The sequence below is a fragment of the Oncorhynchus keta genome, chromosome 18 (assembly GCF_023373465.1).
Source record: "Oncorhynchus keta strain PuntledgeMale-10-30-2019 chromosome 18, Oket_V2, whole genome shotgun sequence".
Taxonomy (NCBI): domain Eukaryota; kingdom Metazoa; phylum Chordata; class Actinopteri; order Salmoniformes; family Salmonidae; genus Oncorhynchus; species Oncorhynchus keta.
The window spans coordinates 36,805,893-36,826,216 of NC_068438.1; the positions used below are offsets into that span (position 1 = coordinate 36,805,893).

General features: G+C 44.9%; 1 protein-coding gene across 6 annotated transcripts in view; it reads right to left on the reverse strand.

The window, feature by feature from the left end:
* The window catches only part of robo2 (roundabout, axon guidance receptor, homolog 2 (Drosophila)), a 705,158-nt gene that overhangs the window by 440,140 nt on the left and 244,694 nt on the right, over positions 1-20,324 (reverse strand). The window contains exon 1 of one of the 6 annotated variants that reach the window (XM_052468003.1): positions 11,209-11,974. The exons of the other annotated variants lie outside the window; for them this stretch is intronic. Within the exon in view, the coding sequence (XP_052323963.1) occupies positions 11,209-11,263 (55 nt within the window). The 5' untranslated portion in view covers positions 11,264-11,974. Of the gene's footprint in view, positions 1-11,208; positions 11,975-20,324 lie in introns of those variants that run through there. 6 annotated transcript variants of the gene reach the window in all.

Sequence of the window (20,324 nt, forward strand, 5' to 3'; positions counted from 1 at the left end):
CACAGCAATCTGCCTTCACCTGACCTGTACTAAACACACACAGCAATCTGCCTTCACCTGACCTGTACTAAACACACACAGCAATCTGCCTTCACCTGACCTGTACTAAACACACACAGCAATCTGCCTTCACCTGACCTGTACTAAACACACACAGCAATCTGCCTTCACCTGACCTGTACTAAACACACACAGCAATCTGCCTTCACCTGACCTGTACTAAACACAGACAGCAATCTGCCTTCACCTAACCTGTACTAAACACACACAGCAATCTGCCTTCACCTGACCTGTACTAAACACACACAGCAATCTGCCTTCACCTGACCTGTACTAAACACAGACAGCAATCTGCCTTCACCTGACCTGTAGTAAACACACACAGCAATCTGCCTTTACCTGACCTGTACTAAACACACAGCAATCTGCCTTCACCTGACCTGTACTAAACACACAGCAATCTGCCTTCATCTGACCTGTACTAAACACAGACAGCAATCTGCCTTCACCTGACCTGTACTAAACACACAGCAATCTGCCTTCACCTGACCTGTAGTAAACACACACAGCAATCTGCCTTCACCTGACCTGTACTAAACACACACAGCAATCTGCCTTCACCTAACCTGTACTAAACACACAGCAATCTGCCTTCACCTGACCTGTACTAAACACACGCAGCAATCTGCCTTCACCTGACCTGTACTAAACACACACAGCAATCTGCCTTCACCTGACCTGTACTAAACACAGACAGCAATCTGCCTTCACCTAACCTGTACTAAACACAGACAGAAATCTGCCTTCACCTGACCTGTACTAAACACACACAGCAATCTGCCTTCACCTGACCTGTACTAAACACACACAGCAATCTGCCTTCACCTGACCTGTACTAAACACACACAGCAATCTGCCTTCACCTGACCTGTACTAAACACACAGCAATCTGCCTTCACCTGACCTGTACTAAACACACAGCAATCTGCCTTCACCTGACCTGTACTAAACACAGACAGCAATCTGTCTTCACCTGACCTGTACTAAACACACACAGCAATCTGCCTTCACCTGACCTGTACTAAACACACACAGCAATCTGCCTTCACCTGACCTGTACTAAACACACACAGCAATCTGCCTTCACCTGACCTGTACTAAACACACACAGCAATCTGCCTTCACCTGACCTGTACTAAACACACACAGCAATCTGCCTTCACCTGACCTGTACTAAACACACAGCAATCTGCCTTCACCTGACCTGTACTAAACACACACAGCAATCTGCCTTCACCTGACCTGTACTAAACACACACAGCAATCTGCCTTCACCTGACCTGTACTAAACACACACAGCAATCTGCCTTCACCTGACCTGTACTAAACACACACAGCAATCTGCCTTCACCTGACCTGTACTAAACACACACAGCAATCTGCCTTCACCTGACCTGTACTAAACACAGACAGCAATCTGCCTTCACCTAACCTGTACTAAACACACAGCAATCTGCCTTCACCTGACCTGTACTAAACACAGACAGCAATCTGCCTTCACCTGACCTGTACTAAACACACAGCAATCTGCTTTCACCTGACCTGTAGTAAACACACACAGCAATCTGCCTTCACCTGACCTGTACTAAACACACACAGCAATCTGCCTTCACCTAACCTGTACTAAACACACAGCAATCTGCCTTCACCTAACCTGTACTAAACACACAGCAATCTGCCTTCACCTGACCTGTACTAAACACACACAGCAATCTGCCTCACCTGACCTGTACTAAACACAGACAGCAATCTGCCTTCACCTAACCTGTACTAAACACACACAGCAATCTGCCTTCACCTGACCTGTACTAAACACACACAGCAATCTGCCTTCACCTGACCTGTACTAAACACACACAGCAATCTGCCTTCACCTGACCTGTACTAAACACACAGCAATCTGCCTTCACCTGACCTGTACTAAACACAGACAGCAATCTGCCTTCACCTGACCTGTACTAAACACACAGCAATCTGCTTTCACCTGACCTGTAGTAAACACACACAGCAATCTGCCTTCACCTGACCTGTACTAAACACAGACAGCAATCTGCCTTCACCTGACCTGTACTAAACACACAGCAATCTGCCTTCACCTGACCTGTACTAAACACACAGCAATCTGCCTTCACCTGACCTGTACTAAACACACAGCAATCTGCCTTCACCTGACCTGTACTAAACACACACAGCAATCTGCCTTCACCTGACCTGTACTAAACACACACAGCAATCTGCCTTCACCTGACCTGTACTAAACACACAGCAATCTGCCTTGGACTGAATGTAGGCAATGAGACCTGCTACAGCCACGGACCACAGGCCTCTACCATGATAGACTATATGTTAGGGACTGCAACTTAATCAAATGGCCTTTAAGTTGGTACACTGGTACTGTTAGTGATTTGTAATCTAGAGCATATACGGAGCCTGGACAACATTTATTAAAGCACTGTTCTGTGGGACACTTCATCCAGCCTGGGGAGGGACTACGGCAGGGGTTCCCTTTTTTGGCCCATGACCCCATTTTGATATCTGAAAATTCTCGCAGTCCCAACCATGTCAAAAATACATACTTGTTTTATTTGGGGCTATGGCAGTCAATTGAAAAAACATTGTAACAGTATTTCTGATTGAAAATACTGTTTTAGGCATAGTGTCTTACATTGGGGTGGGGGCTGAGGGACAGGGTGTAAGTGCACTGGGAACTCACTCAAGCTCCTCTGGACAATATTCCTAAACACAGTAGTAGCAATCAGCTACCAAAGTCAGCAACCTCACCAACACACTACGGCCACCACTCAGCCACTGTGTATCTGTCTGTTACTGACTGAGGGCCTGTAAAAGACGAATGTCTCTGAGCAGCTCTGCACATTATTCATCATCATCATCATCACCATAATCCAGCAAGAGGAATCCCAGAGTTCAAAAGTTCAGGGCTGCGATTAACAGTTGGTCCAATCAGCAGGAATCACTGTGACATTTGAACTGTGCCCTGCGCTGCAGCTTACACTGCCACAACAAAGACAGGCTCTCCTCGCCGCGCAGGGGGCTGTGACATAAATCATCTCCCTGGCTGTCTTCATGGCTGCCGTTACACAACCCTGTGGAGAGACCTGCCTGCCTGTCTGGTCACCAGAGACACAGTGAAACACAGGCTCGTAAAGATACTTTGCCTCTACATTCTACAAGGACATGGAGCATCACAACTGCTATGAGGAAGATACATCTAACAGACAATTGGCATACAATGGATTGTTGCGTCTAAATCTTTAAATTCGATTTAGTTTGATTAATTATACAAAATAACTGTTGTTGGCTGTCTTCCAAATATACTGACTGAAATATAGCAATGCACTTTTGCATATATACTAGGTTCTGTATGCATACATCTTTGCTTGTTTATGTTTATAGGTATATAATATCGCCATGCACTAATATATAGATGAAGCACAGGGCTTGTTGAAGCAGAGGCAGGCTGCAGGGAACCAGGGGGTATAGTAGGCCAGGCAGGGAGCAGGCAGTCATGGCTGGGTGATCCATGGGGCTGGAGAGGGAGATGAGTCTGGTAGTGCGGTGGTGGATGGGGGCTTGATTCACTGGCTGCTTCCACTCTGGGCTGCATTACTGCCGTAGCGGGACTGCTGCGTGTGACGGATGTGTGTTTGAGTGCCGTGCACTCTCTCTGTCTTCACCCATCTCACACAGACAGGAGAGCTCATGCATTTTCATTAGCAGCCCTGAACTCCCATTTAAGACACTGAGATACAACAGGCACCACTAGGTACAGTATCTCCAGTTGTTTTTGTTACTGCTTTTAACCCTAATAAACAGTACCATTGCAAAGCATCTAATGGCACTAAATCCAACAGTGATGTAATCTGATGAGCTGTAATGTACTTGTTCTTACTAGTGAACATGTGTTGAGCATTGTGAACATGTGTTGGTCATTGTGAACATGTGTTGGTCATTGTGAACATGTGTTGGTCATTGTGAACATGTGTTGGTCATTGTGAACATGTGTTGGTCATTGTGAACATGTGTTGGTCATTGTGAACATGTGTTGGTCATTGTGAACATGTGTTGGTCATTGTGAACATGTGTTGGTCATTGTGAACATGTGTTGGTCATTGTGAACATGTGTTGGTCATTGTGAACATGTGTTGGTCATTGTGAACATGTGTTGGTCATTGTGAACATGTGTTGAGCATTGTGAACATGTGTTGAGCATTGTGAACATGTGTTGGTCATTGTGAACATGTGTTGGTCATTGTGAACATGTGTTGAGCATTGTGAACATGTGTTGAGCATTGTGAACATGTGTTGGTCATTGTGAACATGTGTTGGTCATTGTGAACATGTGTTGGTCATTGTGAACATGTGTTGGTCATTGTGAACATGTGTTGGTCATTGTGAACATGTGTTGGTCATTGTGAACATGTGTTGAGCATTGTGAACATGTGTTGAGCATTGTGAACATGTGTTGAGTATTGTGAACATGTGTTGGTCATTGTGAACATGTGTTGGTCATTGTGAACATGTGTTGAGCATTGTGAACATGTGTTGTCAAACTACTTGAATTGTGTATTTCCAGGTCATGGTATGTTTGGTCATTTTTTTTGTGCTCTACATTGAATGTTTGTAAACTACTGTGTATTTCCAGGTCATGTGTTTGTGTGAATGTTTGTATACTGTGTGTGTGTGTGTGTGTGTGTGTGTGTGTGTGTGTGTGTGTGTGTGTGTGTGTGTGTGTGTGTGTGTGTGTGTGTGTGTGTGTGTGTGTGTGTGTGTGTGTGTGTGTGTGTGAGTGAGTGTGAGTGTGTGTGTGCGCGCAGAGGCACACACTCAGAGCTACGCTCCAACAGGTGTGGTAGGTGCAGGTGTGTGAAATAGGTGAGTGAGGGGCCACTCTTCTCCTGCACAGCCACCATGCTCAATTAATCATGGCATAGACACACTACCCCCACCCTGCCCCAGCCTCAGCCCAGCTAAGACCATCACAGGTGTGCCGTTCCCTGCTCCCCCAACCCCTGTTTAAATTCCTTCCTCATAGGTGTTACACAGCCGTTAGAACTCTGGGTGGAGAGGAGGGGGGGAGGGGGGGGTGAAGGAGAGAGAGAGAGAGAGAGAGAGAGAGAGAGAGAGAGAGAGAGAGAGAGAGAGAGAGAGAGAGAGAGAGAGAGAGACAAAGAGAGACAAAGAGAGACAAAGAGAGACAAAGAGAGACAAAGAGAGACAAAGAGAGACAAAGAGAGAGAGAGAGACGGGTTGTTTTTAATCTTATGTCAATGTTACATAATGATATGAAATAACAAATAACATAGTGGTTACACAACTTTCAAAACCTCATTTAGTGTAAATCTCTGTTTTCTCGCTCTCATAATCTCTCTCAGTCAGCCTATCTCTCTGGGTTAAGGCAACCAGGCATTAGCTCTCTCTGCACAGTAAATGTCAGGGGTATGCTTGGCTGATACCTAGCAGAGCGGAGGTAAAAAAACACTAAGTGCTATTATCAACCTTCCATTCTGCTCTTTTATTCTCTCTCTACTGTCCCCCATGCACATGACATTTCTCTAAGAATTCCATAGAGTCTAAAAAAAATGTGCTTTCTTTCAAGAGAACACTGGGTATTAAGTCAACCTTAGCACTGTGATTTATCCTGGGTTATTCACAGAGACAAGGATAGACACTGAACAGCGCTAAACTGAGGCTGTAGCAGCCTGTTTTGTGTTCTGTGCTGCCCGTGTTGTGTTCCGTGTTGCCTGTGTTGTGTTCCGTGTTGTGTTCCGTGTTGCCTGTGTTGTGTTCCGTGTTGTGTTCCGTGTTGCCTGTGTTGTGTTCCGTGTTGTGTTCCGTGTTGCCTGTGTTGTGTTCCGTGTTGTGTTCCGTGTTGCCTGTGTTGTGTTCCGTGTTGTGTTCCGTGTTGCCTGTGTTGTGTTCCGTGTTGCCTGTGTTGTGTTCCGTGTTGTGTTCCGTGTTGCCTGTGTTGTGTTCCGTGTTGTGTTCCGTGTTGCCTGTGTTGTGTTCCGTGTTGTGTTCCGTGTTGCCTGTGTTGTGTTCCGTGTTGTGTTCCGTGTTGCCTGTGTTGTGCTCCGTGTTGTGTTCCGTGTTGCCTGTGTTGTGTTCCGTGTTGTGTTCCGTGTTGCCTGTGTTGTGTTCCGTGTTGTGTTCCGTGTTGCCTGTGTTGTGTTCCGTGTTGCCTGTGTTGTGTTCCGTGTTGTGTTCCGTGCTGCCCGTGTTGTGTTCCGTGTTGTGTTCCGTGTTGTGTTCCGTGTTGCCTGTGTTGTGTTCCGTGTTGCCCGTGTTGTGTTCCGTGTTGTGTTCCGTGCTGCCCGTGTTGTGTTCCGTGTTGTGTTCCGTGTTGTGTTCCGTGTTGTGTTCCGTGTTGCCTGTGTTGTTTCCGTGTTGTGTTCCGTGTTGCCTGTGTTGTGTTCCGTGTTGCCTGTGTTGTGTTCCGTGTTGTGTTCCGTGTTGCCCGTGTTGTGTTCCGTGTTGTGTTCCGTGTTGCCTGTGTTGTGTTCCGTGTTGCCCGTGTTGTGTTCCGTGTTGCCCGTGTTGTGTTCCGTGTTGCCTGTGTTGTGTTCCGTGTTGTGTTCCGTGCTGCCCGTGATGTGTTCCGTGTTGCCTGTGTTGTTTCCGTGTTGCCTGTGTTGTGTTCCGTGTTGCCTGTGTTGTGTTCCGTGTTGCCTGTGTTGTGTTCCGTGTTGTGTTCCGTGCTGCCCGTGTTGTGTTCCGTGTTGCCTGTGTTGTGTTCCGTGTTGTGTTCCGTGTTGTGTTCCGTGCTGCCCGTGTTGTGTTCCGTGCTGCCCGTGTTGTGTTCCGTGCTGCCCGTGTTGTGTTCCGTGTTGCCTGTGTTGTGTTCCGTGTTGTGTTCCGTGTTGTGTTCCGTGCTGCCCGTGTTGTGTTCCGTGCTGCCCGTGTTGTGTTCCGTGCTGCCTGTGTGATTGTGCTTGTGTTGTAATGTGATAGTAGTTGAAAATACCTGGCTGTTCAACTACCACAGCGACAGCTCTGTGTCACCAGTGAGGTAACACTCGTCAACCCTCCCTATGATTCTGACCCTTCACCTGACTAATGCTAACGTCATTACACATACATTAACCCCTCCCTTGTTCTTTCTCTCTGCTTCTTTCTCCCTCTCTCATCTTCCTCTTTCTCCCTGGTCTCCTCTTTCCTCTCATCTTTGACTGTAATCAGAGAGTAAACATTGTAAATGCGCAGGGAGATGAGAGTAGTCCTATAACTGCAGTAGCACCACCCAGTGACAGTGACGTGACTCTGGGCGACACCAGAGAGACGCTGCCTGGAGATCTCAGTTGAAGGCACGTCAGGCCTATTCCGCAAACGAACCTCAATTACAGCAATGCTAGCTGCTTAAACGTGGCCAACTCAAGCAGAACAATCAAATTTGGGCGAAGAAATTACAATGACTCTTACACATTGACCTCAGTGTGCCTCATAATTCACATACACTGTTTTAATATGGGCATACTTTCCATTATAGCCCAGCACTCAGACCTTGTTCATTCAATCATCACCATCCAACCTACTGTTAAGACAACACAGATATTCACTGTTCATCTTGACAATTCCTATCCAACACACAACCAATATCAGTGACACTTCATACCCTACAATCTATGTCTCTCTCTCCCTCTCCCTCTCCCTCTCTCACACATACACATACACACACACACACACACACACATCAGTGGCAGTGATGGAGCAAGGGCCGCTAGAGACCTCAGGTGCCCATCAGTGTGCCAGCAGGGAGGCTGAAGGTGAGCATCACCAGCCCAGACTCTGCCATGCCACCACAGATGACGACAAGCTCTATGATCAGACAGGAGTATCTGGAGTTCCTCAGAATAACACAGGCTTCATATCCACTAGTCTACATGCTAAGCTATTCTTCTTGTTCTATTCCTGCTCGAAAAACAGCAAACTATAGTATAGACTAAGAGACCTCGTACTAGACAACTGGTCGCTAATAATGGAGAATATGTGGCCGTTCTTGTATGGCCAACATTTAGATTCAAGGGTCAATTTTATTTTTACTCGATTCCATTAAACCTTAGCCAATAAACACTGTAATTTTCCTGTAACTGCAGGAGCACATGTCAAAACTAACCATTTTCTAACCAAAGCATATTTGGATCTATCCCTCTCCGTTCAATCTCTCCAGCTCCCACTTCCTGTTTTGTTTTTCCCTCCTTCTTTTGGTCCTCTCTCCTCCTCCCACTCTTCCCTCTCCCACCCTTCCCTCTCTCTCTGTCTCCAGCAGCAACACACTATTAATCACAAAACACTAAACACTGTCTGACTGCCATTCACACAGCCTGCCTTTGTTGCCCATGTTGCCCAGTAAATGCAACTACAGACCTTTTTGTCTGCATAAGTGGACTCTTAGAGATGGCTCCTCCCTTCCCAAGGACCCACAGATTACCCCTGAAAGGCTGGGTGATGGGTAGTGGTGAAGAGAAGAGGGGAGGTGGGGGAGGGGAGGGGGGAGAGGGGAGGAGGGTGACAGAGAAATGATTGGGAGGAGTGAATCACTGCTCAGAGAGAGGTGCGCCACTCTCCCTCCGGCCATCCAGCCATGCCTTCAGCCAGCGCTTAGCAACCAGTGGGTTTGGCTGAACAGAGAGTGAGGGACAGCAGAGAGAGAAAAGAAAGACAGAGAATAAGAGGGAGAGAGAGCAGACACAGAGAGAGACACACAGACCAATAGAGAGAGTGAGAGAGGTTGAAAGAGAGGTAGAGAGAGGTAGAGTGTAGAGAGAGAGGTAGAGAGAGAGGTAGAGGGAGATAGAGAGAGAGGTAGAGTGAGAGGTAGAGAGAGGTAGAGAGAGGTAGAGGTAGAGAGAGAGGTAGAGAGAGAGGTAGAGAGAGAGGTAGAAAGAGAGGTAGAGAGGTAGAGAGAGAGGTAGAGGTAGAGGGGTAGAGAGAGGTAGAGTGTAGAGAGAGAGGTAGAGAGAGAGGTAGAGGTAGCGGGAGAGAGGTAGAGAGAGGTAGAGAGAGGTAGAGTGTAGAGAGAGAGAGGTAGAGAGAGAGGTAGAGGTAGAGAGAAAGAGAGAGAGAGAGAGAGAGAGAGAGAGAGAGAGAGAGAGAGAGAGAGAGAGAGAGAGAGAGGTAGAGAGAGAGGTAGAGGTAGAGAGAGGTAGAGAGGTAGAGAGAGGTAGAGAGGTAGAGGTAGAGAGAGAGGTAGAGGTAGAGAGAGGGGTAGAGAGGTAGATGTAGCGGTAGAGAGAGGTAGAGAGAAAGATAAATAAAGAGAGAGCAGATATATAGAGAGAGAATCCATGTTCCCGCTACAGAGGGGACTAGACTCCCAGACTCCGTAGGGAGACTGCTAAAAACACGATACAGAAACCGAAGACTATCTAAAAAGGACAAAGGAGGAGAGGAAGGAGCAGGGGCTCCAGTGTCAACCCCTGCCTTCAACAAATAAAATCAACATCTTCCATTTTTTTAAAGCTGTACAAACAACACTAAGCAAACGCTACTAAGTGTGAATCATTGCTTACGACAAAGCAAGTGTTGACATTACTAATGCAATAGATGACACATTTTGTGACTTCCGCTTCCTCATTCAAAAATGGCTTAATGGCACAAGGTCAATAGGTTTTTAGCCTTGGTGTGTGTGTATGTGTGTGTGTGTGAGTGTGTGTGTGTGTGCGTGCTTGTATGAGGGGTGATGAACACTTCCGTCCAGTAAGCATGATTCAGACATTAGGATTGTGAATTGTGACACTGCAAACCTCATTGTTAGTGTGGTGGTCTGCCTATCTCCTCTTTCCATTAGTCACATAATTGATCAAGACCATATCAGGCCTCCTGTCACCTGATTTATGATTTATGGTAGTCATCACATTTACTCTGCAGTTGAGGCTCATTTAATGCCTCTATTAAACTGGCTCCCTTGTAGGCCAATGATTCCCACGAAGCCTTGAAAAATCATAAAAATTGTGCTGACTTTGCACTCCCCGCTATATTAGTTGAGGAGGAGGCTTGACTTTTAACAGTGTGGGAGCAATAAATTAAATTGTATAAATTACTTTCACAATTAACAACAGCATCACCATTAAAGATTGATGAAACAACAGTGAGGTAATGAATCGACTGCCAGTCATGTTTAAAGTCTACTAGTTATTATTCAGCAGGAATACATGATGTATTATGTGCCCCTCACTTGGCTTGGGTCCTGGACTGAATTTGAAAGCAATCACATATATTTCCACACCCGTCTCAGCATAAGACAAGCACAGCTACACCTGTGAGCTTAGCTATGTCAAACAACAGGGCAGGTGGAATTCAGTGTTGTAATAAATAAATAAGCAGATCTAACCATCTCCCTGTCGATACATTCTTTAGAGATAAAAATCAGAAGTCAATCAGGGAATGAATCGTTTATCAACCCATACAGTGTTGAATCAGACGCTGGAATTGTACTGCACACCTTTTTTAAATGTTGCTGTTGTTGTCACCCTATGTTCATTTGCACACCTTTGGGTTACTGTGGGTACAGTGGCCGGGTTCTACTGACCCCCAGGTGTCAAAAGGCTAGATACCATCATGCAGAATGTGGCTATGCGCTGATTCTGTTGCCAAGGAGACAAGTGAGGTGGGTATTTCTTGAATGACGAAGATTTTTTTTTTCTCACCAAATATAACTTTATATGAAATCATTTTTGTTTTTTATTCGGGTGACTTCAATATGCATTTCGTGCAAGACAAAAGGCAAAAATATCTGACATTTCAGTTTGCTTTGACTTCAAAGCCTAAAACCATTTTATAACTCATTTCAGAGATACGATTCCAGATTATAGAAAGAACATTCCCCAAGTACTCCTCTGATAAACAGTCTACCAAGTCTCCAATGAATTGTAAAATAAAACACATGCATAATGTAACTCTCCGTGGCATGACCAGCGATATGAGAAGACTATTGCATAGTCTGTCATATTAGCCATCGTTAAAACTGTATGGAGTAAAGTCAAAACTAAGGATACACATCTGAAGAACCTCTAAATGCAAGAGTTGAACTTTACGATATTTTATAGAGCACCATTCTTTCTCAATATTATACACATATAACTCCACGACGCAATGAGTTTGATACCATGTGAAATTCCATAAATAACTTACCATCAACTTGAAAGTACAATAATCCAGCAACAAGGATGAACGCTAGCGGACCCATACTAGCATATTAAACATCCACGGATTGTGCGCAAATCCTTGGATTTTGCCAGGAAAATATGTCCAAACAGCAGCAAATGTACTTATTTTAATAGTTCGAGTTTTATATAGCTCCTAGTTACTGACTAAAGCCAGTTGTGATGTCCAATAATTTAGAGGATTCATTGTAGCCCGCTCGTTCGAGCCCGGGATCGATTCATATCCACAGCCGTAAGAACCAAATCAGTCTCTCGCGATCATCTGAAATTCCAGCTGTTTGTCCCACGAGTTAACTTGCAATGGTCATGTCTATTTTTCCAATATGTACGCAACTATACAATATCATATTACAACCTAAAAGAAAATATAAACTGTGTATACTGGGTTCAAGAGAAACGCCTCCAATCATGTAGTTGCAGTCTTGGTTTCGGCTCCTTGAGACGCGTCTCATGGACGGACGGACACCTTGCAAATCTTCATGTCTCTCCACCGTTCCTCATCAATACATAGATAGCCAAGTCTAAATGTGTATGCACAAACCCCAAAACCCCATGTACTTCAGTCCATAAGCAAATGTTTACATTTCATTGGGAACCCGCTGTCCAAGATCACATGTGCCTAGCCTGTGCCTAAGCACTGTAAATGTACAGTCAAGTCAGTTGAACAGCCTATTGGTTTCTGTATAGCGCTAGCACTAGGAGCCCATGGTCTATGCTCACTCCACACAGCCTCAGCGTGGACTGACACACATACACCAAACAAGTATCCGGAGGGGGAGGAGAAAGGCAGGGAGGGAGGGAGAGAGAGAAGGGTGGATGTAGGAGAGTAAAGACGGAGTGCGCTCCAGCGTACATTGGCCAAAGTCATATTGCTGTAACTGACTGTGAAGTTCATACGACGTGGACCCGTGCCACAGGTATGCTGCTACATACCACTCGAGTGACTTTGAAGCACTAGGGTCATTCTGTCCTTGACCCACCGGAAGTAGCCTAGCTCAGCAGGCTCACATAGCCTATCGTATTATTTTAGAGGTTAACAGGCTCTTTTTGAGGGAAATTATGCGCAATCTTAGAAATTATTCAAATATAGCCACCTAATTCATATATATAATGTTGATCTGAAGGGGGGAAAACATATTAAAAGGCCAAATGTGATTTTCCTATGTTATATATGTTTCCAAGATAACTGAAATTTCAGTCTGTTTTGGTGGGTAACATCACCAGGTGGCAAATTATTTAATTAACCTAGACAAGTCAGTTAAGAGCAAATTCTTATTTACAATGGCAGTCTAGGAACAGATTTTTACCTTGTCAGCTCTGCGATTCGATCTAGCAACTTTTCGGATACTGGCCCAATGCTCTAACCATTTGGCTACCTGCAGCCGTAATTGACAGGTAGGAAAGAGAGTTCCAAACCTCTCTGCCAATAACTGATCGTTTTCAACCCCCCCTCCCCACCATTCAACTAGCAAAAAAAAATATTGCTTTAGAAATTACTAAATACTTTTCTTTTTGACAATAAAAAAAATCACAGCAAGTTGCTTAATTGTTACCCAGAAATGATTTGAAATCGAGATAAAAAAAAGGCCTATTTTAACAAACATTGTACTTTTTTCAGGTAACTTCATCATACGACCGTGCATAAAACTAAAAGCCTACTTTTCAGGGTGAAATATAAATATTGATATATATTTTTCTGTGCCCAGACATAATTGCATGTCTGTGTTCATAGACAGCAAATCGAGGTAGATCTTATAATTCTGTGTGTCATTGATATTTGATGTGGGTGGCCTGAATGTGTCGGACAGTGAGTGGCAGCGCAGCAATGATTGCGCCATTAGTCATCTGTGAGCTGTGGCGCGTTGTGCGCACGCACATTAAACATGCAGGACGCAAGAAGATTGTCAACAGAACAATATATTCAGAGACAAGCACAATTATAAATTTGACCTCATGAAACTAAAATTGACCGATAATAATTAGACCTGGGATTATTGGTGATGAAAAACTAACATTGAGACCAAGCAGTCCCTCCATATGAAATGCAGAGGGAGGCTGGGCTGCAGGTACAACCATTCTGCCATCTCCATCAGTCTATGGCTCAACACTTTATTATATCCTACTGTAGCCTAGTGTAGGCTATAAGAGGGTGCTGAATTCTAAAATATTTTAAACAGAAAAAGTAGATTTTTGGAACATAGCATCAACAAAAATGATCAATTAAAGAAGATTCGAGCCTATGCACACAGAGCTGTTCGATCTCAAAGTTTCGGTAATTTTTAAAACGTTATGTTTATAGTTGGATAGCGTGACATAAACATAATTCAATACAATTCCAATTCAAGAACACCTAAACATTGTACCCCTCGCCGATTTCAACTGCCCCCTTAGTCACTTAATCCTGGCGCTGGGTCTGGCTGTTCTTCATCCCCAGGATAGTGGACAGAGACGTACAGGAGACGCACCCGACTGTAGACCTCTCGTACTAGACAGGCTCTTACTGTGTGAGCTCTGAGCTCCCCCTAATGGCAGCAATCATCATGACAACCCACTAACCCAGATTCCAGCATATCAACAGTATTCTGTAGAAAATGTCTGTGCTATCTGCAATAGGGTGTTGAGCAATGAGCAGCATCATGAAGAGGAAGCCTACACTCTGTAAGTAGCCTATCCTATATCAATGTAATTCCCTCTAGGCTATACATGTATTATAAACAAACACTGGTTACAGTTTACCATACATTTGACTTAGATTTGGTTGAAAATAGGCCTTTGACAGACCTATGGAGCAAACCGACACAGCATTAAGGGGGCTTGACACCGAGTAGTTGGCTGGTGTCTTTGAACCTGTACAGACAACACTCTACAGGGTCTACACGGTGGCAGTGGGTGGTGTCTTTGAACCTATACAGACAACACTCACTACACTCTCTACAGGGTCTACACTGTGGCAGTGGGTGGTGTCTTTAAACCTGGACAGACAACACTATCTACTGGGTCTACACTGTAGCAGTGGCTGGTGTCTTTAAACCTGTACAGACAACACTCTCTACACCCTCTACAGGGTCTACACTGTGGCAGTGGGTGGTATCTTTAAACCTGGACAGACAACACTTTCTACACTCTCTACAGGGTCTACACTGTGGCAGTGGGTGGTGTCTTTGAACCTGTATAGACAACACTCTCTACTGGGTCTACACTGTAGCAGTGGCTGGTGTCTTTAAACCTGGACAGACAACACTCTCTACAGGGTCTACACTGTGGCAGTGCGTGGTGTCTTTGAACCTGTATAGACAACACTCTACAGGGTCTACACTGTGGCAGTGCATGTTGTCTTTGAACCTGTATAGACAACACTCTCTACAGGGTCTACACTGTGGCAGCCCCACAGGCTGGAATGCCCCTTTTCAAATTCTACATCAAAGACAAGTACACAACCAAGCTCATAAAAAAATGTAACTTCCATAACCAGTGGCTGAATCACACAGAGCCACACATAGTGTACACACACAGGTTTACAGACCCACACAGTCAGCATACTGGGATCCATTTCTATTGGCTTGAATAAAAGCTTTAGCTCTACATGGTCTTTCTCATCTTTGTTTGTTTGTCAGGCTGCATGTTAGAGCTTGCCCTATAACCGCCTTGCTTGAATCGCAACATGTTGTAAGTTTGCTAGTTCTCTCCCATTGCAGGCAGTGCTGTCAGCAGGCCAGACATAGTGATTTGTCTTCATATTTTAATGTTTGTGAGCTGCATGCAAATGCTCCCTATTTTCTCAGTGCCTCTACTCCTTCCCTCCTTCCTAAATGTCTATGGCACACACACACACACACACACACACACACACACACACACACACACACACACACACACACACACACACACACACACACACACACACACACACACACACACACACACACACACACACACACACACACACACACACACACACACACACACACACACACACACACCAGGGTTTCCGTGAGCCGGTAATTGCTGGTTTTTGGCCAGCCCAAAAATAGAAAAGCCAATAAATAAAATTGGTGCCAATTGTCCAGGAGAATAAGAAAAAAATCCCATTGTGAAATATTGTTTATTATCCTCTTCATTTATGGATGTACCAGTCCATGGAAATACATTTGACTGGTCCTGCTTATCGATCTATAGGTTAATTTGCATAATTTAGTGCAATTAAAATGTCTATAGGTAATTTGCATAATATAGTGTAATTAAATTAGTACTTGTGTACAATACATTTGTTATGTATCTTATTTAGGCCAACATCATACAGATACAGAGAGTTTGAGTGGAAAATCTGTCAGACAGCGTGAAAGCTGCTGCTACAGCATCTCAAACAGCAAGGCATAGGCAACAGAAGGCAGGCTTCATCAGCACCTCACACAGCATAGGCAACAGAAGGCAAGCTTCATCAGCACCTCACACAGCATAGGCAACAGAAGGCAGGCTTCATCAGCACCTCACACAGCATAGGCAACAGAAGGCATGCTTCATCAGCACCTCACACAGCATAGGCAACAGAAGGCAGGCTTCATCAGCACCTCACACAGCATAGGCAACAGAAGGCATGCTTCATCAGCACCTCACACAGCATAGGCAACAGAAGGCAGGCTTCATCAGCACCTCACACAGCATAGGCAACAGAAGGCATGCTTCATCAGCACCTCACACAGCATAGGCAACAGAAGGCAGGCTTCATCAGCACCTCACACAGCATAGGCAACAGAAGGCATGCTTCATCAGCACCTCACACAGCATAGGCAACAGAAGGCATGCTTCATCAGCACCTCACACAGCATAGGCAACAGAAGGCAAGCTTCATCAGCACCTCACACAGCATAGGCAACAGAAGGCAGGCTTCATCAGCACCTCACACAGCATAGGCAACAGAAGGCAGGCTTCATCAGCACCTCACACAGCATAGACAACAGAAGGCAGGCTTCATCAGCGCCTCACACAGCATAGGCAACTGAAGGCAGGCTTCATCAGCGCCTCACACAGCATAGGCAGGCTTCATCAGCGCCTCACACAGCATAGGCAACTAGTCCAACGCTCTAACCACTAGGCTACCCTGCTGCCCCAATGAGCTGGAGGCAGTATGCATTTTAAGAACACGTACTTCATTGTTTGAAACCTGAATGTTTTACTACATTATGAGGCATGTCTTACCTTGCTTTAAAGTAGCCTGGACAACATCAGACCATATCTGTGGAGGCAATTGTTTTATATGAACTTTCTTTCATTGTCCAGTAGCTAAAAGGCACAAACATAGTCATATTAGCAACCCATGCTAGATGTTGCATATTAGGTCTTTCTAAATTTCCTAATGGAAACCCTGACACACACACACACACACACACACACACACACACACACACACACACACACACACACACACACACACACACACACACACACACACACACACACACACACACACACACACACACACACACACACACACACACACACACACACACACACACACACACACACACACACACACACACACACACACACAGAGAGAGAAAGCGAGAGATAGAGATAAAGAGAGAGCACGCGTGAGAGAAAGAAAAAAATAGAGAGAGGGAGAAATAAAGAGAGAGCTAAAGAGAGAGAGAGAGAGAGAGAGAGGTAGAGACACAGCAGTAATGTGTTGTACCGTATAGGTGAAAGTAGGTCGACAACGAAAGGAAAAGAGTTGGAAAAATGTCTTTATTGATGGAGAAGTAAAGGATAGAATCTCCATCCCTTTATCCCCTGTCTTCAATCTGCCCACTGTATCTCTGGATCTTTAGCAGAGGCCTACTCCCCAGGGTGCTAAATATCAGACCAAAGTGGATTTATTTTAATTAAAAGCAAGGGGATGTTTACTCAGGGCCAGGCCTGCTATGTGAAAATGAGACATTGAGTCTGAGCACAAAGCCAGGGTCTGATAAGTTATGGGCAGCCTGGTAGGAGCTGATCCAACGCTTCCCTCGAGGAGGAACATTCCGCTTTTTTAATTAAGTTGGCATTGACAAAGGTACAAACTGATGGGCTTTTGCAAAGTGATGACATTCTTTATGTTCCAGTGACTACTGAGATCCTGAGCAGCTATTGCTTTTGCACACTAACAGAGATTCTGTTTCTATAGTGTGAACACGATGTTAACTATCTTGAGAGTTGTGACTAAGGACATCTACTTGTTGGTCCATCACAAAACTGATGTTGATTTTATTCACTTGAATCATGCATTTCTTTTTGTTGCACTGCTTGTGTTTGCTCTGTTAGCAAACTGACCTTAGAACAGGTCATGAAATGAGAAGTGAATCTGCTAACACATTTACAAGAATAAAAAGGGATGGAGGAAATTGCAGTGAGTGCAACATCCAGGTGATTATTAGTCAGCATTAGAGAGGAGAAACCACAGTGTGAAAACAGAGGGCAACACATTCTAGTGAACCATGCAGGTAGGGTGCAATACAACACATTATAGTGAACCATGCAGGTAGGGTGCAACACAACACATTCTAGTGAACCATGCAGGTAGGGTGCAATACAACACATTCTAGTGAACCATGCAGGTAGGGTGCAATACAACACATTCTAGTGAACCATGCAGGTAGGGTGCAACACAACACATTCTAGTGAACCATGCAGGTAGGGTGCAACACAACACATTATAGTGAACCATGCAGGTAGGGTGCAACACAACACATTCTAGTGAACCATGCAGGCAGGGTGCAACACAACACATTCTAGTGAACCATGCAGGTAGGGTGCAACACAACACATTCTAGTGAACCATGCAGGTAGGGTGCAACACAACACATTCTAGTGAACCATGCAGGTAGGGTGCAATACAACACATTCTAGTGAACCATGCAGGTAGGGTGCAACACAACACATTCTAGTGAACCATGCAGGTAGGGTGCAACACAACACATTCTAGTGAACCATGCAGGTAGGGTGCAACACAACACATTATAGTGAACCATGCAGGTAGGGTGCAACACAACACATTCTAGTGAACCATGCAGGTAGGGTGCAACACAACACATTCTAGTGAACCATGCAGGTAGGGTGCAACACAACACATTCTAGTGAACCATGCAGGTAGGGTGCAACACAACACATTCTAGTGAACCATGCAGGCAGGATGCAACACAACACATTCTAGTGAACCATGCAGGTAGGGTGCAACACAACACATTCTAGTGAACCATGCAGGTAGGGTGCAACACAACACATTCTAGTGAACCATGCAGGTAGGGTGCAACACAACACATTCTAGTGAACCATGCATGCAGGATGCAACACAACACATTCTAGTGAACCATGCAGGTAGGGTGCAATACAACACATTCTAGTGAACCATGCAGGTAGGGTGCAACACAACACATTCTAGTGAACCATGCAGGTAGGGTGCAATACAACACATTCTAGTGAACCATGCAGGTAGGGTGCAACACAACACATTCTAGTGAACCATGCAGGCAGGGTGCAACACAACACATTCTAGTGAACCATGCAGGTAGGGTGCAACACAACACATTCTAGTGAACCATGCAGGTAGGGTGCAACACAACACATTCTAGTGAACCATGCAGGTAGGGTGCAACACAACACATTCTAGTGAACCATGCAGGTAGGGTGCAATACAACACATTCTAGTGAACCATGCAGGTAGGGTGCAACACAACACATTATAGTGAACCATGCAGGTAGGCTGCAACACAACACATTATAGTGAACCATGCAGGTAGGGTGCAACACAACACATTCTAGTGAACCATGCAGGTAGGGTGCAACAAAGAGTAAACAATACTACTCCCCTTTCTCCTCTCCTCTCCTCTCCTCTCCTCTCCTCTCCTCTCCTCTCCTCTCCTCTCCTCTCCTCTCCTCTCCTCTCCTCTCCTCTCCTCTCCTCTGCACATTGACAGTGGACTGCACACACCTGCCACATGCTCAAACGAACCATTTATTTTGACCTAAACAAATCAAGCCTCTATTACTGTCAACTAATTTGTGCAATTATGTTTATTTAATTAGATGAAACCTAATAATCAATCAGACGTTTCCCTCCTTTTGTCTCGAGGCCATCTGGTGACAAAAGGTAGTATCCTCGGTCCAAGCTGAGGTCCATCACAACAAAGACTGATTGTGATTTCTCATAAAGGTAGTATCCTCGGTCCAAGCTGAGGTCCATCACAACAAAGACTGATTGTGATTTCTCATAAAGGTAGTATCCTCGGTCCAAGCTGAGGTCCATCACAACAAAGACTGATTGTGATTTCTCATAAAGGTAGTATCCTCGGTCCAAGCTGAGGTCCATCACAACAAAGACTGATTGTGATTTCTCATAAAGGTAGTATCCTCGGTCCAAGCTGAGGTCCATCACAACAAAGACTGATTGTGATTTCTCATAAAGGTTGTATCCTCGGTCCAAGCTGAGGTCCATCACAACAAAGACTGATTGTGATTTCTCATAAAGGTAGTATCCTCGGTCCAAGCTGAGGTCCATCACTACAAAGACTGATTGTGATTTCTCATAAAGGTAGTATCCTCGGTCCAAGCTGAGGTCCATCACAACAAAGACTGATTGTGATTTCTCATAAAGGTAGTATCCTCGGTCCAAGCTGAGGTCCATCACTACAAAGACTGATTGTGATTTCTCATAAAGGTAGTATCCTCGGTCCAAGCTGAGGTCCATCACTACAAAGACTGATTGTGATTTCTCATAATGATAGTATCCTCGGTCCAAGCTGAGGTCCATCACTACAAAGACTGATTGTGATTTCTCATAATGGTAGTATCCTCGGTCCAAGCTGAGGTCCATCACTACAAAGACTGATTGTGATTTCTCATAAAGGTAGTATCCTCGGTCCAAGCTGAGGTCCATCACTACAAAGACTGATTGTGATTTCTCATAAAGGTAGTATCCTCGGTCCAAGCTGAGGTCCATCACAACAAAGACTGATTGTGATTTCTCATAAAGGTAGTATCCTCGGTCCAAGCTGAGGTCCATCACTACAAAGACTGATTGTGATTTCTCATAAAGGTAGTATCCTCGGT